Source organism: Callorhinchus milii, unplaced genomic scaffold (assembly GCF_018977255.1).
Source record: "Callorhinchus milii isolate IMCB2004 unplaced genomic scaffold, IMCB_Cmil_1.0 Scaffold17, whole genome shotgun sequence".
NCBI classification, from domain to species: domain Eukaryota; kingdom Metazoa; phylum Chordata; class Chondrichthyes; order Chimaeriformes; family Callorhinchidae; genus Callorhinchus; species Callorhinchus milii.
In genome coordinates, this window is record NW_024704758.1 from 12,576,799 (window position 1) to 12,598,322 (window position 21,524).

A 21,524-nucleotide genomic window follows, 5' to 3' on the forward strand; every position below is an offset into this window, starting at 1 on the left:
AGATAACTAGATCTGACTGACAAGGCATTTGAAGGTCTGCTGTTCCAATGAAGCTTCTTCGCTATCACATAGCGCAAGCCAAATAACATGTAGGGACTTGAAGACCATCTTAAACTTCGCCGGGAGGTAATCTAAAACCAAACTAAATCAAACTCTGAAGCTCTGCAAAGGCAAAGAGGTCACAGTATCTGCTTGCAACAGGTCAGCCAAAAAGGATTTTGATGCAGTGGCAGTGGAGCACGCAGCTAACACAAGCCAGGAGGTGGAAATATGCAAAGTGTGAGCTTGGGATGGATGCACGGTGACTCTCGGGCTCCACCAGGAAATGCTGTCACGCGGACTGAAGGGTGGAACTTTCTTCATTAGGAGGATCAAAGCTTCTGAAAGAAATCTTATTGCTCCTGCTATCCAGCAGAGGGCCTCACCGCTGCTGCCTTCCAGGAACACCGAACGAACGGGCATATTTGTTAACTAACTTCTGCTGAGTCTATCTAGCATGAGTGACAGCGGAGAGAGAATGAAAACAAGCTGATACTGTGATTAAAACGTCAAAGAACTACTCTTTCGTAATCTGGATATGTTTGCCATTTGGCAGTTCATACAATTACAGTGCAGCTCTCTTTCAAGAAGCCATTATAAATTGCTCAGAGGAGACGAGTGAGGCTGTCTTGCTTAGAAAGGACATAAGCCTTTTGTGTTATGCCCTTAAATAGTAGGGGTCTATTGTATAGTATGATGAATATCACAGCGTAGAAGGAGGCCATTCAGTCCATTGATCCTATGTTTCTACTGACTTGTACGCTAATTCCACCTCCCAAACCTTTCTGGTCAAATACAATATTGATTTACCTTTTGGTTACATCCAATGCTTTGGTTCAAATCCAATGCACGATAATGGAACACATCAAGGCTTTGGTGAGGAGGGAGTATGACGTAGTTTTTATGTCCAAATCGTCCAATAGAAAGCTAATGGATGCTCACTATCTAAGCTCATACTTGAAGCGCGATCATTGAGCAAAATTTGCCTAAACTGCTGTTACTTTACTTATAGTAGATACATTGTTCTAGACTCAGAATTTCACATGCTCAATATTTAATATTGGCTGGCTCGATGCTGTAACAGAAACAAGAGCTTTATTGTCTGGACTTCATTTCAATGGGCAGTTGTGACTGAAGTAATACATTTAGGAATGACTTCGATTTACTATTTTAGTCAAAAACGTTAGAGCTGATCATGTGATCTTCCAAGAGGTTTCTGTAATTGGATCTTGAACACTCTGAAGGAACTTTGCAAAAAAAAAGAAATCTGTTGAATGCCCAACTTTTGCCCAACTTTATCTTTTCTGGTGTGGATGAAAAGCCACTTATGAGGTCCAGTCACATTTATAGAGATTTGAAGTTTTCAGAATGTTGAAAATGCTGGGCAGTCGTCAAATCAAGAACACAACTGGGGGTGGGGGAGAGAGAAGGAGACTGCATATAGACAACAGTGTGTCAGTGTATAGAGATGACAGTGCAGCACAGAGTTTGAAGATGACAGTTTGGAGATGATGATAGAATTTATAGATAGTGTGCTGAAGCAAGCTCCTTCGAACACAATAAAACGCCTCACAGGATTATCAAAGAGACTGCTGGCTGGTTCAGCAATCTGCTTTGCCTTGTTTTATTCAGCAACATGCAAGTGATGGAAAGTAATACCACATTCCAAAATACCAGCTCAAGACTTCTGGTATGCAATCATAAAAGCACTTTAAGGGGCATAAAAATTACAAGGTCAAATAGGCTGGAATCAGATACGCACAAACGTAGCTATTTTTCTTGAATCCTTTTGTTTCGATATGATCCAAATGATATGCTGGGATAAATTTACAGCGCGATATAAAACCTGGCGTGATCCAATATTCTGGAGACCAGAGTTTGCGCCTGGAAATATGAATAGACACCAAGCGAACATCCAATTTAGAGCAGGATTTGTATACTTGGGGATTTCACTCTCCTGCTGGTAACACCACACTATTCATAGTTTCAGCAGCAGGGTGTACAAGCCTCTTCACTGTCTGGCTGTGCAGCATTTCCCCAGTGCTTAAACACTAAACTCTGATGCAGAGATAAAAAGTCGTGCTACCCTTTTGACCCGAAATGTTCGACAGTTTCAGGTTTATAATAATAGTTATAATCCTTGCATTTGATATCACGCCTTTCGCTTTGGGATGAAGTCTCAAACTACTTCACAGGGTTAACTATAAAGTGCATTCACTGTGTCACTTGCAGGCGAACCATAAGACCATTACCTTAAAATGTCACAGACGTCCTGAATTTTGAAACATTCTTAAATTCAGTCTTAATTTAGAAGCCAAGATATTTTTAAGAACTGCAGCAAACAGGCTTCTAAGATTGAATTGAAGAATGTGACGAAATTTGAAGACGTTGGTCTTAAAAGGCCATTAGAAAGACTGCCATCAGAACTGGATCAGTCGTCAGCATCTCAAGCTCGGCCTTTATGTTTTCCATTCTGAGTTGACTGGTGACAACAGTATAAAGTCAGTGGAAAGCTTCATCTGGCGTTGCCACGTGTAGAGTTGGCTATCTGAACACTGCAGCATTTAAAGAGGTGAACAGGAGTCAATGATGCATTCATGTGGTTCTCATTTTCTGCTATTACCAGGGTACTGATTGTCATGCCAGCTTTGTGAAGAGCTCCCTGTGGATTTAGCTGGAGACTCGCACAAAGTTATTCTGCTTCAAATGGGAAAGTACAGAACAGCAAATAGTCACGGACATTAAATATCCCTTTTCAGGTGACATACCATTTGGAAAAAGTTAGTGTTCTCCCTGCGACTTATTTACTGTTGATATTTGGTCACAAACCCAACAATATTAAAAGTTTTGAAAATTGCAAGTTGTGCGTATTTACATTATGGCAGTGGTGGCAAGTCTAGGTAAGTCCATGTTTGATCGGTAGTGTGTTTTCAATTTTTTCCAGATTGAATATCTCTTGATTTATGGCATACATCAAGAAATATTCAATCAAGACAAGTTATTTTGTTGGGCTGACCATAAAGGTTGGCCATCACTGCATTGTGGTGAATTCCCATTTAAATCAAAGGCATGGTATATATAAATGTACAATAGGTAGCTCTCTTCAACAGAATAATAATTCCTTTGAGGTAACATTCAAGAAAAAACATTTGGCAATACAACTGCAGTAAAATAAGCCTCCTTTTTTACAATTGTACCTTCAAGCTATTTCGAGATGGGAAATAGTTTGAAAGGTAATTCTTTTGAAAGGAAACGCAAGATTTATATCGGATGAGGATGCAATTATCAAGCACTTAAGATTTCTGTAAAATAAGAGAATGCAGCCACTTATTAAAAAAGAAGCCGTGGAACAAATAATGGAAACAAAAGTAAAAGAAGGAAGTTACTGCAATAAGTGTGTGAAATGAATTCCGCCTGGAGTTAAAGGATTCCACAAATTTTACTTTTAAAAGGAAGAACACTCATTCTCAACCTTAGTCACTGTTGCCCGCTGAAATGAATGGGAAGCAAAGTCCAGGAAGCTGGACCATGCTGTGTTCATAGAGACAGTAGTGTCCTGTAGCTACACTTTTTGTTGTCACGGCTAGAACTGTAGCATTAGAACAAACTGATTGGATCAACATCATTATAATCCAATACAATTTAATTTCACGTCCAGCGGGAACGCTATCCTGTTACTGTGATGTAACTGCAGCAATGCCACAACTGACCAATCTTCTTTGACAGGAGCTGAAAGCTGTTTTGAAAGGAGGACATTTTATCCCCTTTTCCCATTTCTACGTAGCCCTGGCCTCGCCGTCTCCTCCAGGCAGGAGTTTGGGGCAGTCTGGAGTGCAGATATCTCTGGGGTCACCATCAATGCTGCTGACAGCAGTTCTCCTTCACTCACAGTGCTGAGTCACCCAAGTCACTTGTGTTTTTTGGATGAAGAACTAGCTGCATTTGCACACGGTGGGGAAGAAACTTCATTCTTTTACATCACATAATACTTATAATCCTTAAATTTGATATAGCGCTTTATCACGTTGTCGCAAAATGCTTTACTGGATTTACTGTGTATTTCTGTGGGTGAGGGGGCCCAATGAGAAACACAGCAGCCAATTCTCGCACACAGCAACATCTCACAAACATATTTGACAAAACTGTTTGGCTTCAAAAATCATTCGGGTCAGATGGGCGTATTTATTGAACTGGAGAATTCCTTAGAATTCCCGTCAACCCTCAGGTGTGCCACTCTGGGGGTAAATCACACTGAACAGAGATCATCTATTTCGGCGTGACTTACTTCCAGTCTCCGGAAAGACTACCCATCCATGTGATTCCACATTGAGGAATCCCATTAAATACCCTCATCAAACCCGGTTCAGCATTTCATAAAGTAATCGGGGGAAAAAATACCTTAGAAGCAATTGCACACTGGTATAAAAAGTCACACAAGTTATTCCTAAACAAAAGTATGAACTATACACAAGAACTGATTCAGATCTTTGACACAGGCTCTTTCCAAGCAAGTAAAATTAAAGTATTAATTTCTCACAGAAAAAGGATTAAAAACAGAGAAGCGACGAGACTGACTCGCCACTTACTTAGACAGTGATAGATTTCCCCTCCTGACAGCTCAAGCGATGTCAAGTAACAAATATGGCAGAGAACATGCAGAGTCATCTGCCCCACTATCTAATTTCTGCTTCTTCCTCTCTAATCTTCTGACACTTTGACAAGCCCTGAGGAATGTAATGAACTTTCATACACAAACTACACATTTAAAGAGATGGTGTCCTGATGATAAATTACTTGACAAACTTGTTTTTATTCAGAGAGCGAGGTGATTATTATAGCCATGTGTCATTCAATCTCGTCACATAAGCAGAGATTAGATGGTCGAGTGACTAATTTCAACACAACCAGTTTTGCAAATAGCAAAATTTAAATGGATTTTCCTACCTTGGAAATGGTGTCAATGTTTTTTTGGTGTTAGTATTGGGGAATATAGCTCCAGAATGCAACAAGCGCAAATTCCACACCTCTGGCAGCTCAGGACGGGTTCTGCCAGTGGGGAGCAGTTCTGTAATGTAAACTCGCCATTGGTGATTTGTAGTGCAATAATTCATGGATTTAGTGGTTCCAAAGTGTGCAGAGGGAAGGGTAGGGGGGGAAGGGGTGGTTTTGTTCTGTGGCTGAACATTTCATTTTGCAGGGGAGTTTCTGTCCCAAGTGTCTGGCATTTTTCTGCCTTTCAAGCAAAATTAAAACATTAAGAGTGCATTTTCCTTTGATAAAATACAAGCCCGATTCTGACTGTTTTACAAAAGAACACTGGTGCTATGCGCAGAAATTAGACCACACATACACTTCAAACTACAAAAAAACTGCCTGTTCTTTATGACCATGCCAGAGGTGAAAACAAGTTTAACACGCTTTGTACAATAAATATTTGGGAGCTACCATATAATTTTGTTTCTTTTGATCTTCAAAAAGATGCCAAGTCTCGTCTCTCAAAAGTACCAGATGGACACAGTAAGTTTCTCCTGGGTTCTACTCTTCCTTTTCTCATATTTTGCAAAGTTATTCAGATAAATTGACTATTATTTTGGTTACAAATGCGGGTAATTCTAAATTGTGTTTTGGACACATGGTGAATTTCTATCTTTCTCACTCTCTTTTAACAGTGATTCTACCCTCACAAACGACAACCACTTGCACTTATATAAGCGACTTTCATGTGAGAATGAAATGATGAGTTGGATGACTGAGCAAGGTGGGAAGGGAGAGGAGGTGGTTAGATTAAGGGATTTTGGGAGGGAGGTATTTGCATATAGTGAGTGCACAGTTGGGGAAAGCATTGAGTGTTTTTTTAAAGTTAGTGATTACATTCAGCCACCTTCCTCATACAACCAATTAAGTTTCACAAAACCATTCTTCTGGGTCTCTTCCTTCAATACACAATGACAATAAAGGCAGTTCATTTTCACCAAAAACCTTTTAAATTCACTGAAGCAGGATTTTTTGTTGTTGTTTTGCACAACACGACCACTCGAGTATAAAGTTGGTGAGTGACCAAACTCCACTTTTCTGATCTTGCATTTTGTGTTTGCAGTTTTTATATATTTTTTAAAAAAGTTTTAAATCAAAGCATAAAGGGACTGTCTGTTGAAAAACATCTGCTTTCTTTAATGCTAAACTTAAAAGGACCAGAGTCCTGCCCTTAACTGGCAGCATTAGCCTCTGTTTCAATACCAGCTGACGTTACAACATCTTAGCTCAAGCTGATGAACCCAAAGTTCAGATTGCCGCGCCTATGCTCAGATAAGCACTTCATACAGACACTGTGAGTGAGCTATAGAGGGGAAAGAAAAGCATAACCGGCTTGTATTTTTGCTCCCCGGTTGCTGACATGTTAGCTCGTCTTTGGGAGAACTGAATAAAGGAAAATAAATAATCCCTCAGGCTCAAATGTAAAGCCAGACATTGGACACACCTTGGTTAGAAATGCGTATGAAGATAGGCAAGTGTCCACAGCACAAACTGCCAGGCAGGAGTTCATCTTTGAGATTGCTCACCGGAATGACTCCCACATCTCAGCTGGGGAGTCACTGAGCAGAAGGAGCAAAGGAGAAATCTAAAGGATAAGTTTGCTTCAGTCACTTTGTGGAGATACCCTCTGGTTCCTTGTCAGTTTATCCCTCTTTCATCCCATTCCTCCGCTGACTGGATAGTGGATGGCTGCTGGGACTGGCACAAATCATAAACATTCTCTCTTCTACCCAGTGCCTTTCAGTGCACCTCCCTCACACCAGGTGTGCGAAACCAGGAGGTAATGTACTCCAGCAGATGACAGAAAACATATTCACAGAAACTACCTGGTACATAACGTCAGGGCGATTCCATCTGTCCCCAATAATTGGTGGATTTGATGGTTCTCTTCTCCACTGGTATCAAGCACTTACCACGGTCTCAAATCTAGGCCAGAAGTTCTACAAGTACTACTTGAAGTAGCTTCAACTCCTCGTTGATATTTTTGCATTGTGGTAAATCAATGTTAACATTATTGCCACATAGCACATCATTCCCAATCAAGTCCCATTATTTTCCTGCAAATAACAGTCACCAAATGCAATTAACTGTATGCGGACAGTTTTGACGCATCTTGATGGGATAAGGTGCTGTAAAGGAACAAGGATAATTGGACCGTATTAGTGATATGATTAGAAAATGGACTTCACCCTGTACTGAAAATGGCTCATGACACAAATTACTGCAATAAAGACATAAACTGAAAGCAAGTCACCAGTGCACTTCAATATTTGCAAAAACACAGTATGGAGCGCACTAAATGTCTGAAACAGAACTGGGGGAGGGGTGGTTGAAAGATATCATAAACCACATAATGCAAAGTTTAAATACTTTAGAAGTATTGCAAGTTTGCAATATAGCCTGTAACTTATTCCATGGTGATTCTTATTTATATATAAGCTATATCACTTTCAAATATACTGCTGCTGACAAATGCTTTGAGTCTGTGGGATCTGACCCATTGCGATCTGTCCAGTTCAGTCATTTGTCAATATCCCTCTGTTCCATGCAAGGTTTCAAAGCAATTTGCTTTGTTTTAATGATGTCAGTGCAATTATATCTAATGACAGGAAGGGTCAGTGATAAAATAATTATTCATTGTGTAAAACATTGTAGGCTGCGTACAAGAATACATTATTATGTTTTCAAAGCAAAAATTTTACTGATTTTTTTCTCCTCACCACAATTAACCAAAACAAAACTAACCGTTGCTGAAGTAACACAACTTATCCTCAAGCTCTGATCTCAGTAAACATTTCTGTGTAATTAAACCACATGCTCCCTTTTTGGCCATTATAGTTATCCAAGTTCAATGGCTCTTTATTCAGAACATGATTTGATGCTCACGTAAAATGCTCTGCCAAATTGATGCACATTCTCTTAACTGCAGAGGTTTATTCTCCTCTGATAAAAATTCAAGCTAAATCCCCTTACAACCCTTTTAACTCTGGTTACTCCAAACTTCAAAGTCAGTCGGGAAAAATAATACTTCTGGTAAACAAATTTTGGAATTGTTTTTCTTAAAAATGTACATCAGCTGTGGAAATTCAAATGCCATGCCTCTGTGGTCGAGTACTCAAATTAAGATGCAAATAATCTTTTAAAAGGTTAGACCCAAATCAAGAGAAATGGTATCTGTACTGCTGGCATAGAGCTGTGCAATATCACCCTGCTCCTTAGAGCTTTGAATTGCGGGGTTAAATCAATTGACCATAATCTGCCCAGCAAGGATCTCGAGACCATTGGAAATTACAGCAGTTCTGTGGTTTGCATTAGCAGCAAATCATATTTTAACAAGCGATGGCCACTGCACCTCTCACTCTATTGTAGTCCACTTGCAGCCTGCGACTAAGCTATTACAAATGATGGCTTGAAAATGGCACGAGCAATAATTCAGGTGATTTTGTTTTCTGTCAAAAGAGACCCAAACTTGCACTTGAAAGCTGATTGTAATACTTCCCAGGTTAATCACGAGAAATTCTATTATTGTAATGTGCATATGAAACAAAAAGCCAGACACTAGCGCAATTTATTTATCCATCTGCTACCAAACTCCTATTTGCCAGTCAACTTTCCAACATGTCACGGAGTTAATAATTTTCACGAAATCATCCACTAAAAGCTTGGCTAACTAAATTTTGAAAACCTCTCAAGCAAATTTTTGCTACCAAAATTGGAAACACAAATATAGATGAGAAAGAGAGGACTCCCTTACCTCTGCCTTGAAGTGGATGTGTTGTCAGTTTGCACACTTAACATTGAGGGATAGATAGGTTGGAGGATGTTCTACCTTGGGTTTTGAGCATGCTCTCTCTTTCACTGTCAGATCAGATCATTCCCTCTGCTCACTCCTGCAGGATACCAAATACGATGTCCCAGTGCTGTTCTGCCTCTAAAACCCCCAGACTCAACCCTTCCAAAGTAATAAGTCACTGTTTCGCTAATGCGGTGTAACTGGAGTCTTCCTATTGCCTTAATGTATTCATCAAAAAATTGTCATAAACAGACCTTCCTATTCCCTTTCCCCAAAACATCTGGTCCAATCTTTAACTATGGTTTAATGCACAAAAACCTCTTGTGTCTCGTCACCCACCCCTACCCCCAACACACACACACAACCACCACCAGCCTGATATTACTAGACACCAAGCCCTATTGCTTCGCAGTTGAAAGGCTTACGTACTCATGCATAACATCCCATTAATTCACTGCAGCTAGATCAGACAGCTTTGTTCAGAAAGGCTCTTTTCTGTTCATTTGTTTCAAGTGAGAGGCAACGAACGCACAGATCCCTACCCAGCGAGCAAGCCCCGGAGCACCGTGTATAGCAAACAATGCCTGACAAAACCCCTCCTGCAGCCGGCTCCAGCCAGCAGCAGGATTCAGTTCCCAGGCACCGTTCCACAAGGTCCATGAACTAACACAAGTCAATCATAAATTCAAGGTTCTTTCAATTATTTATCCACACAATCACCAACAGCACGACACAATTCCAAGCCGCAATGACATTGAAAAGTGGCCCGATAACCCAGTAAAGTGCTGGTGATCGTGTCTGTTTCAGTCATACTTTGAGATGGATAAACACACGACTCTGTTAACATGAAATGCTCTCCCCGAATCAGGGGTAACATTTGTACACGAACATCTACATAATGGAAGTTAATGAGAATGATACGCTGAAATGCTATGCTTGGATGAGCTATGCATTTATGCAGACTCCATTATAACACAAAATGTTTCTTTTAATTGCAATTAATCACAAAGCATTTTTTAAAAAAATAGACTGAACTGCTACAAGTGAAATTACACGTCAGTTTTAGCACTGGTTAAATATTCCTTGTATGCCATCACAAACATCAAGATTGAAATTCAATACTGAAGGGAGGCGTGAACTAACTTTTTCATTCTCTTTTTGAGATGATATATTGTCACAAGGGCATTTTAGAAGCTCTAAAACATTTGGGTCACCACACTCTTAAATTTGACCAAAGATCTCGATTAAATTACATGTGAAAAAAAGGACGATGGCTGCAGTGAATTGCAGAAATATGTAAATATGTACGTGGTCTCAGCATCCAGTGTTAAAAAGAATGGGGGTGGAGGGGGGGGGGAAGAGGTGGGGGAGGTAAGGAAATAAGCCAGTGCTCTCATTATTCTTGCAGGAAAGTGAATGTGGTGGTGCTGGGCATGGAGTCAGATCAGGACAAATGCAAGTTAATATTCACTGTGAAAAAGGCTCATGTGAACAAAGTGGCAGAGAACTGTTGGCATCACTTGAACTGTATGCCAGCGTGAGTCAGCAGCTTGGGGGGAAGATTCAAGAAAAAAAAAGACATTATGATTCTGTCCGCATCACTATCCTTTCGTCAAGTGAAGTAAAGTACTTAAGCTCAGCAGTCTATTGCAAACCGTACCAGCAATGTCATTCAGGAGATTGCCTGAGCACACAGATACGATCAGTTGATCTGAAATGGATATTGGTCAACTGTTCCCAGAAGAGAGTGCTTCAGTTTTGCAAGGGGTTTTCGAACAGGCTTCTCGTGTATTTAAAGTAGAAAGTCGCCTGACATCCAGAACATATTGTGTGAATAAACCTGAACATGAACTGAGAGAAACTTTGCACTGTCAAAAACAAGTCTTTTACTAAAGATCAATCCTTCACTCAAAGGGAAAAAGCACCAAGGGAGCAAATTGAGGAGAAGTGGGAGAAAGAAAATTCAAGTCCCCCAAGGAAGGCCCTGTCATACAGTTAATAAGTGAGCTCAGCTGTGATTTGCCAAGGTTTCCATTAACCTGTCCCTCACCCATTAAATTAATTCCGTGTCGCTCACATTACAGCGATGCTGCAGGGTAACTGCAACTTGTAAGGTCTGAATTTTATGTTAATAGAGTATAATGTGTGAAAACATGCATAATATCTGGCAACAATTAATGAGCTCTATCAGAAAAGCAGAATATGATCATCATAAACTCCTCCTTGGGCCGCATTCTGAAGTCATTCATTATCGCTATCTATTTAGCAATGTCAACATCCCACTTCTGTCCCATTGTCCAGAAAATATTGCTTTGTATCTCCTCTTATCTTCGAAAACGACACAAAACTACTCACATTATTTCAAAGTAAGTAAATTTCAGGAAAAATCATGCACCCACCAAAACAAAAAAAAGTTAACCGAGATGCAATCTAAAATAATAAACTGGGGAAGCAAGACAGTGGAGCACCTATAGACGTGGAATGGGTTTGGTAACTGGTTCAATATGGGCATGAGGAGTGAACAGGAAGTCGGATTAGATTTGGTGGCTTCTATGGAAGAAAAACACCAGTGCAGATGAGATGTGGTGAAAGGCCTGTTACCGTGCTGTTACAATTCCACAATCCTATGATCTACACTCAGGATCCTGATTCAGGTTCTGCCAAATGGAGTTTGTAGCAACTCCCCGAGAAATGAGGCCTGGGGAGTTCTTGTTTAACCAGAACCCAGAGCCTTCCAACAAACAGCTGTAGGGCACACACACACATCCTTCTTAAATGTACAGTTGTTAATTAAGCCAAGGCAAATCCTGAAGAATTGGGCCTAACTTAGCACATTGTCCAAAGTTACGTGAAATTGAGTTTAAAAGCTTAAAACTATAAATTAAAATGTCTGAGCTTTGGAAAGTTGTCTCATATCTTATATAGTGTGAATTTACAACACAGGAACTAAGAGCTCCTATGACTCCTTCATTGAGAATCTAATCTGGATTCTAGCTGTGTAAAGGAAGGCAGAGGATAACATAGAGAGTTGATCTATACCACTTAAAGGGCCTCTGTGTTGCTCAAATGAAAGACATGAAATATAATGATCTTGCGACAAGATGTCTATGTATTAATGTTATTTCCCTTTTGATGCTCCATTCCATTTTGAATTGCATCGCGATTAACATTTAATATATGTTAATTATGCTGATATGCCTGAAGATAGCTAATTCTGTCTGGTGAGGTACTCCTGAAAATGACAAAAAAGAAAGGGAGATGGATTGGTAGCATGAAAAATGCACTCACAGTCAAGCAACTCCACCTGTTTGCCATCAAAGAAAAACTAATTTGTGCTGTGATAGAAATCAAACTTGAAATATTGGAAACATAAGTACAGAGGAAACAGATATCGGTCAATCAGAAGAACAAAAAAATGAATAGCTTTTCCTGATTTTCAGAGATCTGTACTTTTATATTTCTATAATAATGTTCTCATGTGAAAATTATACCCCAATTGACACTCTGGGGTCCCCAAGCCTTGGCTCTTTCCAATCTGCACCTAATACTATCCAGAGAGTGTGCATTCTATTCCAGATACGGGGAAATTTCCACGTGTAGGTGGCATACATATGTGGAACTATCAGTCTGCTTTCGATACTCAGTCTAAAGCATGTTGATTGGTTGCCACATGTGTCAGACACCCGTCTGAACCCTCCAAAAAATTGTGCAACACAAAACATGTTAATGAAAGAGGATAGACAGTTCTTCTCTCATCACAGTTTTTCTCTCATCACAATCACTATATCCTTCCACTACAATGTAACAACAACTTGCATTTATATAGCACTCTTCACGCGGGGTAGCATCCCAGAGCGCTTAATAGCTCCAGGTAAATGATGTCCATTGAAAGTCTCTCCCAACCAAGATCACAACCAAACTTTCACCGTGTTAATTGCAGGAAGTCGCTGTAAATAGAAAAAATATCCCTGCTGATGGGCAAAGCTACAACAGAAGCAACAAACTGGTGTTCCTCTCCGCTGGTCTGGATTCCCCTCACTTCAGAAAAGCTCAGCTGCTGCAACAAATATCAAACCTGCAGAGATGTAGTCGAGGACATAAGTTTCTCAAAACAGTGAGGTTCCTACCTGTCTGCATCACCTAGGCCTATAGATGTATTTCGCTGAGAGTTCTCTCTCACTGCAGCCATTCCATCTGGTAAGCGGTTAAGCCTGCGAGTGTAAAGTCCCAATCCCCCGTCCGTCAAGTATCTGGAAAAGAAAAGAAGTAATGTTTTCAGCTGCAGAATTCAGTAGTCAGTGCAGCCAAAAAGGAACTTAAAAGATCAGCCCGCTCAGTGCAATGGGATCGGCACGCTAGTAACATCATTAATTGATGAGATTCCACATTCCTTTTAATTTACTGGGATACTGAGAACTTCTAAAATTATCCATACTTGTGCATCTGGCGCTGGCTTCTTTTAAAAGGCACAGCAACAGTTTCGATTGAAATGCATGGGATAAACAACTTGTAGATTCCACTGTGTTGACAAGTATGATAATGTCCCTAGAATGCCATTAGATAAGAGGTTGCAGATAACAAGATGTCAACTATTTAATTTAACTCTGTGATCGCTGACAGTCCTTTAAGCTACCGACCGGCCAACGTTCATTTTTAAACACTATTTGAATGTTGTTTAAATAACACCTGAGAACGAAGAGCAAATTAAAAGAAATTCACTTTCTATATAGGTTATATTGGTACATGAGCAGCAGAAGCAGCTTGCACTTATAAATAAAGCATCTTTCACACAAGATAATCATCTCCAAGCGCTTCACACAGACAAGGAAAGAACTTCCAAGCTTTACACAATGCTCATTATGTTTGCCTCAAATTTTCTGGTTTAATTTGACGAATGTCTCTCAGCGCAACTCTCTACCTCTGAAATAATAATAATAATAATAATCCTTGCATTTGATATAGCGCTTTTCACGTCAGGAGGACGTCCCAAAGTGCTTCACAGAACACACTGTAAAGTGAATTGACTGTATATTTGTGGGCGAACGCGGCAGCCAATTGCGCACAGCAATGTCCCACAAACAGTCGTAGATTGAAAATGACCAATTTATTATTGTCTTCTCCAACCTCACTCTACTTCTTGCATCCTCCACTCAGCAAACCGAGGACCTTCTGTGTGTCCCATTTCCCCACCCACCTCCGCCCTCTCTGGATTTCACAAATAGCAAACAGAACGTAATAAGCACTTGACTGTATTTCGAGAACTTGCGCAGACAATAAACCTGTCAATTTCTGATCGCTTATAAAACTAGTATTATTGTTCCCACGACAATTCCCTCAGTGAGCTGAAGCTACCATTGAGTCATGCAGGCTCAGGAAGGTCTGAAGTCTGACACACTGGTCTGCCTCGAGTTAGTTGATCTCCACCGGGCAAGATCAGACGAGGTACAATCTGTCTCAATCACCTAAGGCTAAGGGGAAAGGAGGGGGCGAAAAAGAACTCAATTAGAGTTTCCGCTCCTATTCACTGAATGATAATCATTGCTGGAAAGTGTACGTGTGTGGACACGGAGTAAGAAAGGGTTTGAACTTTGAACTTGGATGAGCTATGGGTGAGTGGGGGGAAGGGGTCGCTAGTTCTTACAGCTTCAAACTTTAACACTTTTAAGAGGAAGAAGGGAGGGAAAAAAAGTGATGGAAATTGCTTTTAAAACAGCAATAAAGTAGGCACGAGATCCACATGGGAACACAGCCAAATCAGTATTTTGAGAAGTATAGAGTTAAACGTGCTTCACAACCTGAGTAATACAGTAGTACACAGAATACATAGATGCAAGAGCAGATTAAGCTTTTGACATCTTGACTGTTTTTCATGGAACGGTGCCAATTAATAGTGCACAGTAAAGCATTGTACAAACCTGACTGCTCCCTGCCATGCAACTCTTTGTTGTTACAACCTGGGAGACTGCACAGGCAAAGCCCTGGAGCAGAATCATAAATGGCTTTACTTTCGGGGATAAATTTACTATAACATACCTTGGAGCGTTTATCCAACAGAGGTCCACAACTTATCTTCCTCTGGCACAGGGTTACAATGCGCACACAGCAACCTGGGTGTCGGCAACATTTACCGCTGGAATTATCCAGCTTCATTAAGTTAATGAGTGCTGGAATGTACACACACTCTGGCATGTCAGCCTTTTCACTGAAAGTCTGCCTCTCAGTGTCACAATGCCTGTTGTGGTGCTCACTCCAGAGCACGGTTCTGTATATCCATCTGCTGCAGCTCAGCTTGAGTTCCTGCAGAACGGCCCTGGATGAACAGGGGAAGCAGGTTTCTCAGTTGTGCAGTCACAAGCACAGACCCTCAACCTCAGAGAGAAGGGCAGACCCAAAAGAACTAGTCAAGTTTCAACTCGCGCGCTTTTTTTAAAAAAAAATCTCTTCCTTTTTAAAAAAAAGCACACAGAGCACACAGACACAAACAGAAACCCAAACTCGTTGCTGCTCATTCTGACAGGAGTTTCACCTTTCAGTTGTTGCTGATGGTGTCTCATCAAGGCAAACGCAGCTATAATGTTACTCCAGACGCATCTGTCTATCTCCTTTGTGTGACCAGTGTAAAAACGTGACCAGTCCTGTACAGTGCTTGCACTTACGAAAACCCTGAATTGGAACCGAGATCTTAAGACATTTTAAAGAACCACCCCACTTAAATACACCAATAAAGACAATTTAAAAAAAAATACCTTAATGAGGAAAATGAGCGGCCAAAGATCAGCATGAACCAAGTCAAGTCATGCTGTAGCTCATCTTGTGGTTACCTACGTAATGGCACCAGGATACCCTCGGTGAAAATAAAAGGCTGTGGGGGTCACAAGCGGGTGGAAAGACTACAAACAAGCAAACAAAGTGCTGAATGCTCGATTATGGTTCTCACAACCGACCGTAACAACAAATTGCTGCCATAGAGCCTGCCTTCAGGCCTCTGCCCAGCCAATCACCTTGAAAAGTAATAACACACGAGCTGCCTGAGGTGCTCTTCATTCTCTTCTCAGCCTCCTGCTTTGTGAGTGTCACTGGTGATTGTATTTATGATGCTTGTTTTGTTACCCATACCTTCCAACCTCCTTCCTCCCCCACCACCACCCCTCACCACAGCACTAACAACAAATCCAATCTGTTAAACATTTCACAAATGACACCCTGTACAGACAAGAATGTTATCAATCAAGTTATTAAAGCGTGGTGCTGGCGAGACGGGGGGTGGGGGCAGTTGAAAGAGTGACGGCCTTTTCAAAGTCCTGCAAAACCGGAATCAAGGATTGTTAGTGACTCAATTGCCCTCTTGCTTGTAAACAGTACACTATTGTTTAGCCTTCGGGCCACCGTCACCGAGAGAAGACGGTGGAGAGACTTCTGACGAGCGATGGGAGAATAATGTGCAAAGTGCAGCATTTTTCAACGTCTGAACACAAGGAGCAGAAGAATCAGTGACTTGTCTTTTATTTGCTCTCTCGGGGCCGTTTCCACCCTGTATTAACTCCAAAGGCTTGTTTCTCACTTGCCAGCTGATAACATAAAAGATCCCCACAGAGGGAGACCATCAGCCTCACTGCTGGTGCTCTGATGCACACTGCGATAATGCATTTCAAGTTTTACGTCCATTGAAGGGAAACCTCCTTTTGAAATTGTTCCACTTTCTAGCGGTTTACAGAACCCAGCTCGGTTCATTTTCTGTATCTGCACTGCGTGTAAAACGGAATCCACTTATAATGATAATATAAATAATCCTTGCGTTTGATATACCGCCTTGCATTTGATATACCGTGAAGTAAGGAAACTTGCGTAAGTTTTCACTCCACCTAGGAATCGAACCGGGGCCCTCTCGCTTACGAGGTGAGCTTGCTGATCACTACCCCACAGGACTCCACGACATGTAAAATGTGAACGGAAGACTTAAAAGTAAAATTATCTTAATTTTATGGTAAGGCATCGACAAGAGTTTGCATCAGTGGCAATGTACAATTTTTCGAAAAGCAAAAGCCTCTCGAATGCATTCCTCCTTTGTTCACTAAAAATAAATACCATGCATTTATCAAAGGATTAAATCCACAAAACCAGCAGAGCCTCACAGACCTGATCCTCCATGTGCCTGTCCCATGATCGCTCATGGCTCAGGTTTCATCAGGACAGTCCAGATTTTCAACTTATGCCAAGGTTAGACTGTGCTTGGATGTGGATTGAAACTGAAATTGCCTAAAAATGTGACCTCTACTATAGATACTCTATCTGTCAAATTATACACGCCAAAACAGCGCTGGTATCGTTGGGAGTTCAAGCAGATCTTATTTGCACACCTGTCCTTAGAAGCCACAGAACAATCGTGACAACCTTTGGCGTGGCTAATTCCGCTTGTGGTAACCTGTCATTCTACACTTTAAACTTAATAATAATTCTACATTTGATATAGCATGCTGTTGAAAAGTCTCAAAGTGCATTACAGGATGTTACTGTGAAGGGCAGTGACTGTGCATTTGCAGACCAACTGGGATAAAGGGTTTGAAACATTTTGCCACCTAGACGCAAAATCCATGCACATCTAAGAAAAGTACAGACACACTATAATCGCACGTAATTCAACCACTGGCCATCAGGTTCATGCACTTGCTAATTCAGGAATGTCTTTGTGCTCACACACTGCGCTCTTGTGATTGTGGATAGTTCTACCATACTCCCTCTTCGGGGATCAAGCCCCATTATCAAGTCCCCGAACACTCAGCCTACATCACTTTGCTCTCCCACTTCTCGCTTTCAAAGATCTTCTGTGAAAATAAACTCAATTTGTCTGTGCCCTTCAGCCTAATTTAAATGTGTCCCATTTCTTAATTATTTCCTCCACTGCTGTTAAGTCCGAATGAAAAGTTCCTCTATGTAAAATTGTGCCGTATAAATTCAAGTTGCCATGGTGGGGCAACCCTGACTTTGGTGTAAGTGCTGAAATATAAAGAGAGCAGCACTTCTGGAGGGACGAGACCTTTAACTCGAGTTTGTCAGGGCTCTTGTATCACTGGCAGAACCCAACATCTCAAAGAATGGGTAAAATCTACAGGGCTTGAGGCTCTAGCACAGGGATTGCCAAAAAGGCGGAAAGCAGTTAGTTTCTGGATCACAAAGTCAATTTATTCAGTTTGTCATACATTAGGTCTCAACAGCTGTGGAGAAAATTCACTCACTCTGGCTTTGCCTCTCTGTACTGCGGGCTGAGGCCAGAGCTTAGTGTGCACAATCTCTGTTAGAGAGTACGGGACAGTACCTTGGTAGCTGTATTTGAGGTTATCCCCCCCCCTCGTCTGGGACTGAGAGGTGCAAGATCAGTGGCTCTGATGTATTGAGCTTGCTGTGCACAAATTAACTGCCAAGTTTGCCAACAAATAATCAGTCACTACATTTGACAGCAATTACCCATGCAGTGCTTTGAGGCATTTTGAGGTTAACGGCCCTATATCCGATGCACGGATGATTATTCTTCAAGGGAATACTCTTGTAAAACAAAGGAAAATAGATACGATGTAAAAGTGCTTTGAGACATCAAGACAAAGATATTTGAGAGAGATTCGTTTAAAAGAATGCATTTATCTGGAGATAAATTTCACGGATGCAATTTTAGCTGCCCGTTTCTCTTCGACAACTTGAGTACAAAAAAAACATGAGCTCCAACAAGTAACAAAAGGAAAACAGCTCAAGGCCATTTGGATTGGATCTCCAGCAGTCTGTCAGCTAAATGCCGCAATCAGTCATTCTGAAGCTACTGACAGGGGTAGACTCTCTGAGTTGTGTGTTTACCCAGATACAGGTTCATTAAAATATTCACAAGTGGAAAATCAATGCAAGATTTTACTCAGCACTGACCAAGCGTGAAAATACCTCATCAATGACAGTCCGCACTAGGTCCTCACATGAACCGTTAGTTCAGTGAAGATGCATCAATGTGGAAAATGCGTTCACAGTTTCTGAGACTGGGTGCGACCTTGTGAAAAATAAAACCTGCTAACAACACGATCAGAATGGCTTAGTTAGTCCTACAATGGGCAATGAACCTTGCAAAGCACAGCCTAACTCACTTGAGCCACCTGTACTCAGTTAGTTTAATTGGTTGGTGATAGCCAATTAAACAATCCACCTATAACCCTTTCATTCGAAGAGTCAAGTCTTTCCTACTGCAAGGTAAAGTTGAAACAAAAATTAACCCGGATATGGTGTGCAAGGGCAAAACAAGTGAAAGCCGAGGGCGTGAAATTCCTCTTGGTGCTAATTGTAATGATCTTTGACAATCTTTGCTAATATGAAACGGCCCTGTCAAGCGCACATCAGAATGGAGGTTTTCAGCTCAAAAGGTCATCTTGGCCCACAGAGCAGGTTCAAGGCAGATCCACCATGCTTTCCTCCTTATCCCAATCGCTGGAGACCCAATAGCTCTGCAGAAATGTCATGAGCTGTACTTTGGAAACTCAAGATTCGTTCACAAAATACTGTTTATGGGAAACTACTGACCCTAAGAGGCTCCTGCATTTCGCCCACAAAATACACAGTCAATTCACTTTACGGTATATTCTGTGAAGCACTTTCAGACTTATTAATGACGTGACAAGGTCCTACATCAATGCAAGAATTATAAAATATATATTTTTATTGCAAGAGACCCGATTCTGTTTGTAAAAGTGCCTCCACAAAGGTCAAAAAAACAAACATAAACCTATTTGATGTGGTTCTGTGATATAAACCTTGCTGCCGGACTTATCCTTTAATTTGCTCTGCAAAGTTGAAGAAAAATAGGGCAGTGGGAGGGAAGGGGCAGTATATTACATTGAAAGGAAACAGTATAGTTAATGTAATCACTCAAGGCTTGCTAAATCGTCTTCTATTGCTTATACCTAAAATATTCTGATAGCAGATAAGAACGTAAACTATATTGGTTGGAAATGGCACAAGGTGTGATATTTCACTTCCTCCATTACCTACTTTATTAAAATCCTCAACTTACCAACATACATCAGCACCAGTATTTATCTTCCAAAATCTCTCAATTCTGGGAGTACTGCTTGAATAGAGACATCAGATAGCTGTGAATCAGCCCCAACCCATCCTTTCCCACAGGATACAAATTGCAGTTTGTGTCATTCACATCACCCTGGACACTGAGGAGTTTCAGTGCAAACAGCATGGACCTCGATTTAATTAGTGCAAGTGTTAATTAAGAAGTAACGTCTTGATTGTTGTCGGTGAATATTGGTGACGCGATTTTAAATCAAAGGAAACCAAATTGATGTCAGGGGGCTGGGACAGAGCTGCAGATAAACATTTTACTTGTCAGTAAACTTCTTATAAAATGATGGTAATAGATGGGCATTTGAATCTAAGCTGTGGTTCCCCGCTCCTGATTTGCACCGACAGAGAGAGCCAAGTACAGTGAGTGTACTGGAGGCTGCCAAGTTTCCTTTCTCATGACCTGAAAAGCCACGGAAACAGAACCTGCCCTCACGTAGGATGCTTCAGAAAGTTTCGTAAGGACGTTATCAGATGCCAAGCAAGGGAGGAGGAGAAGGGGAGAAAAGACTGGAATGTAATTACAGTAGCATGATATCAACTGAGCTCGGTTGTGATATTTTTCAGCTAAAATGCCAATGCTGTGCTGAACACACCTCGTGTATAATACGAGACATCTCAGCTGCACTTCCAACAAGACATCACAAGGTGGCATCCTACCCAACGCCAGCACAGAAACTGCTTCGAAACATTCAAGATTTACATCAATGGTTCAAATATGGTGTTCAAACAATTTCACCCACAAATGTACAGTCATTCACTTCACAGTCTATTCTGTGAAGCGCTTTGAGACGTCTAGAAGACGTGAAAAGCTCTATATCAAATGCAAGGATTATTATTATTATTATTATTTTTATTGCTATTCCTGCCAATGATCACCTGCAACAAGACATCAGTGTTCCTGGAACTGCAGGAATTTATCTATTCCATTTGAAGAAGGAGCTGTTCACAGATACAGATGGGAAATGCAAAGATTTTTTTTAGAAGAATAAGAACTTTCTTATTTCCTAAAAAAAGTATAAATTTGGTTAACATGCAAAAAGCTACAGTGCAAATTGAAGAAAGCAAATAATAATAATGATTTGGCCACTCAATCCATGACTGTTTGTGGGAAACTGCTGTGCGCAATTGGCTGCTGCATTTCGCCCACAAACTGTACAGTCGATTCACTTTACAGTATATTCTGTGAAGGGCTTCGAGATGTCTCGAAGACGTGATAAGGAGTTATATCAAAAACAAGGATTATTATTACTATTAATTAAAGAAAAAAAGCTGTACATACCAAAGTCAAAGCTGTAAAGTGCTCTCGCTGTATTTACAACAGTGCTGCAGACAACTACACTCTGTGGTAAAGAGGAAAGCTAACTAGAGAATAAATGGAGAGGGGGTGGGAAGAGGTGAAAGAACATCTTTTAAAATGGTCTGATTTCGATTTTCTTTTGTTCCACCTGAATTTACATTACAGAAGGACCCTCATTATGATGTTCTTTATTGTAATGCAGTTCTGTAATGGGCTTTCCAATTTTCCTGTCAGCTCCTTGTAAATGTTCACCCA

At 40.8% G+C, this 21,524-nt stretch overlaps 1 protein-coding gene across 1 annotated transcript in view; it reads right to left on the reverse strand.

Moving 5' to 3' along the window:
- The window catches only part of nav2a (neuron navigator 2a), a 151,020-nt gene that overhangs the window by 57,578 nt on the left and 71,918 nt on the right, over positions 1-21,524 (reverse strand). The window contains exon 13 of the mRNA XM_042341324.1: positions 12,994-13,116. Within this exon, the coding sequence (XP_042197258.1) occupies positions 12,994-13,116 (123 nt within the window). The remainder of the gene's footprint in view (positions 1-12,993; positions 13,117-21,524) is intronic.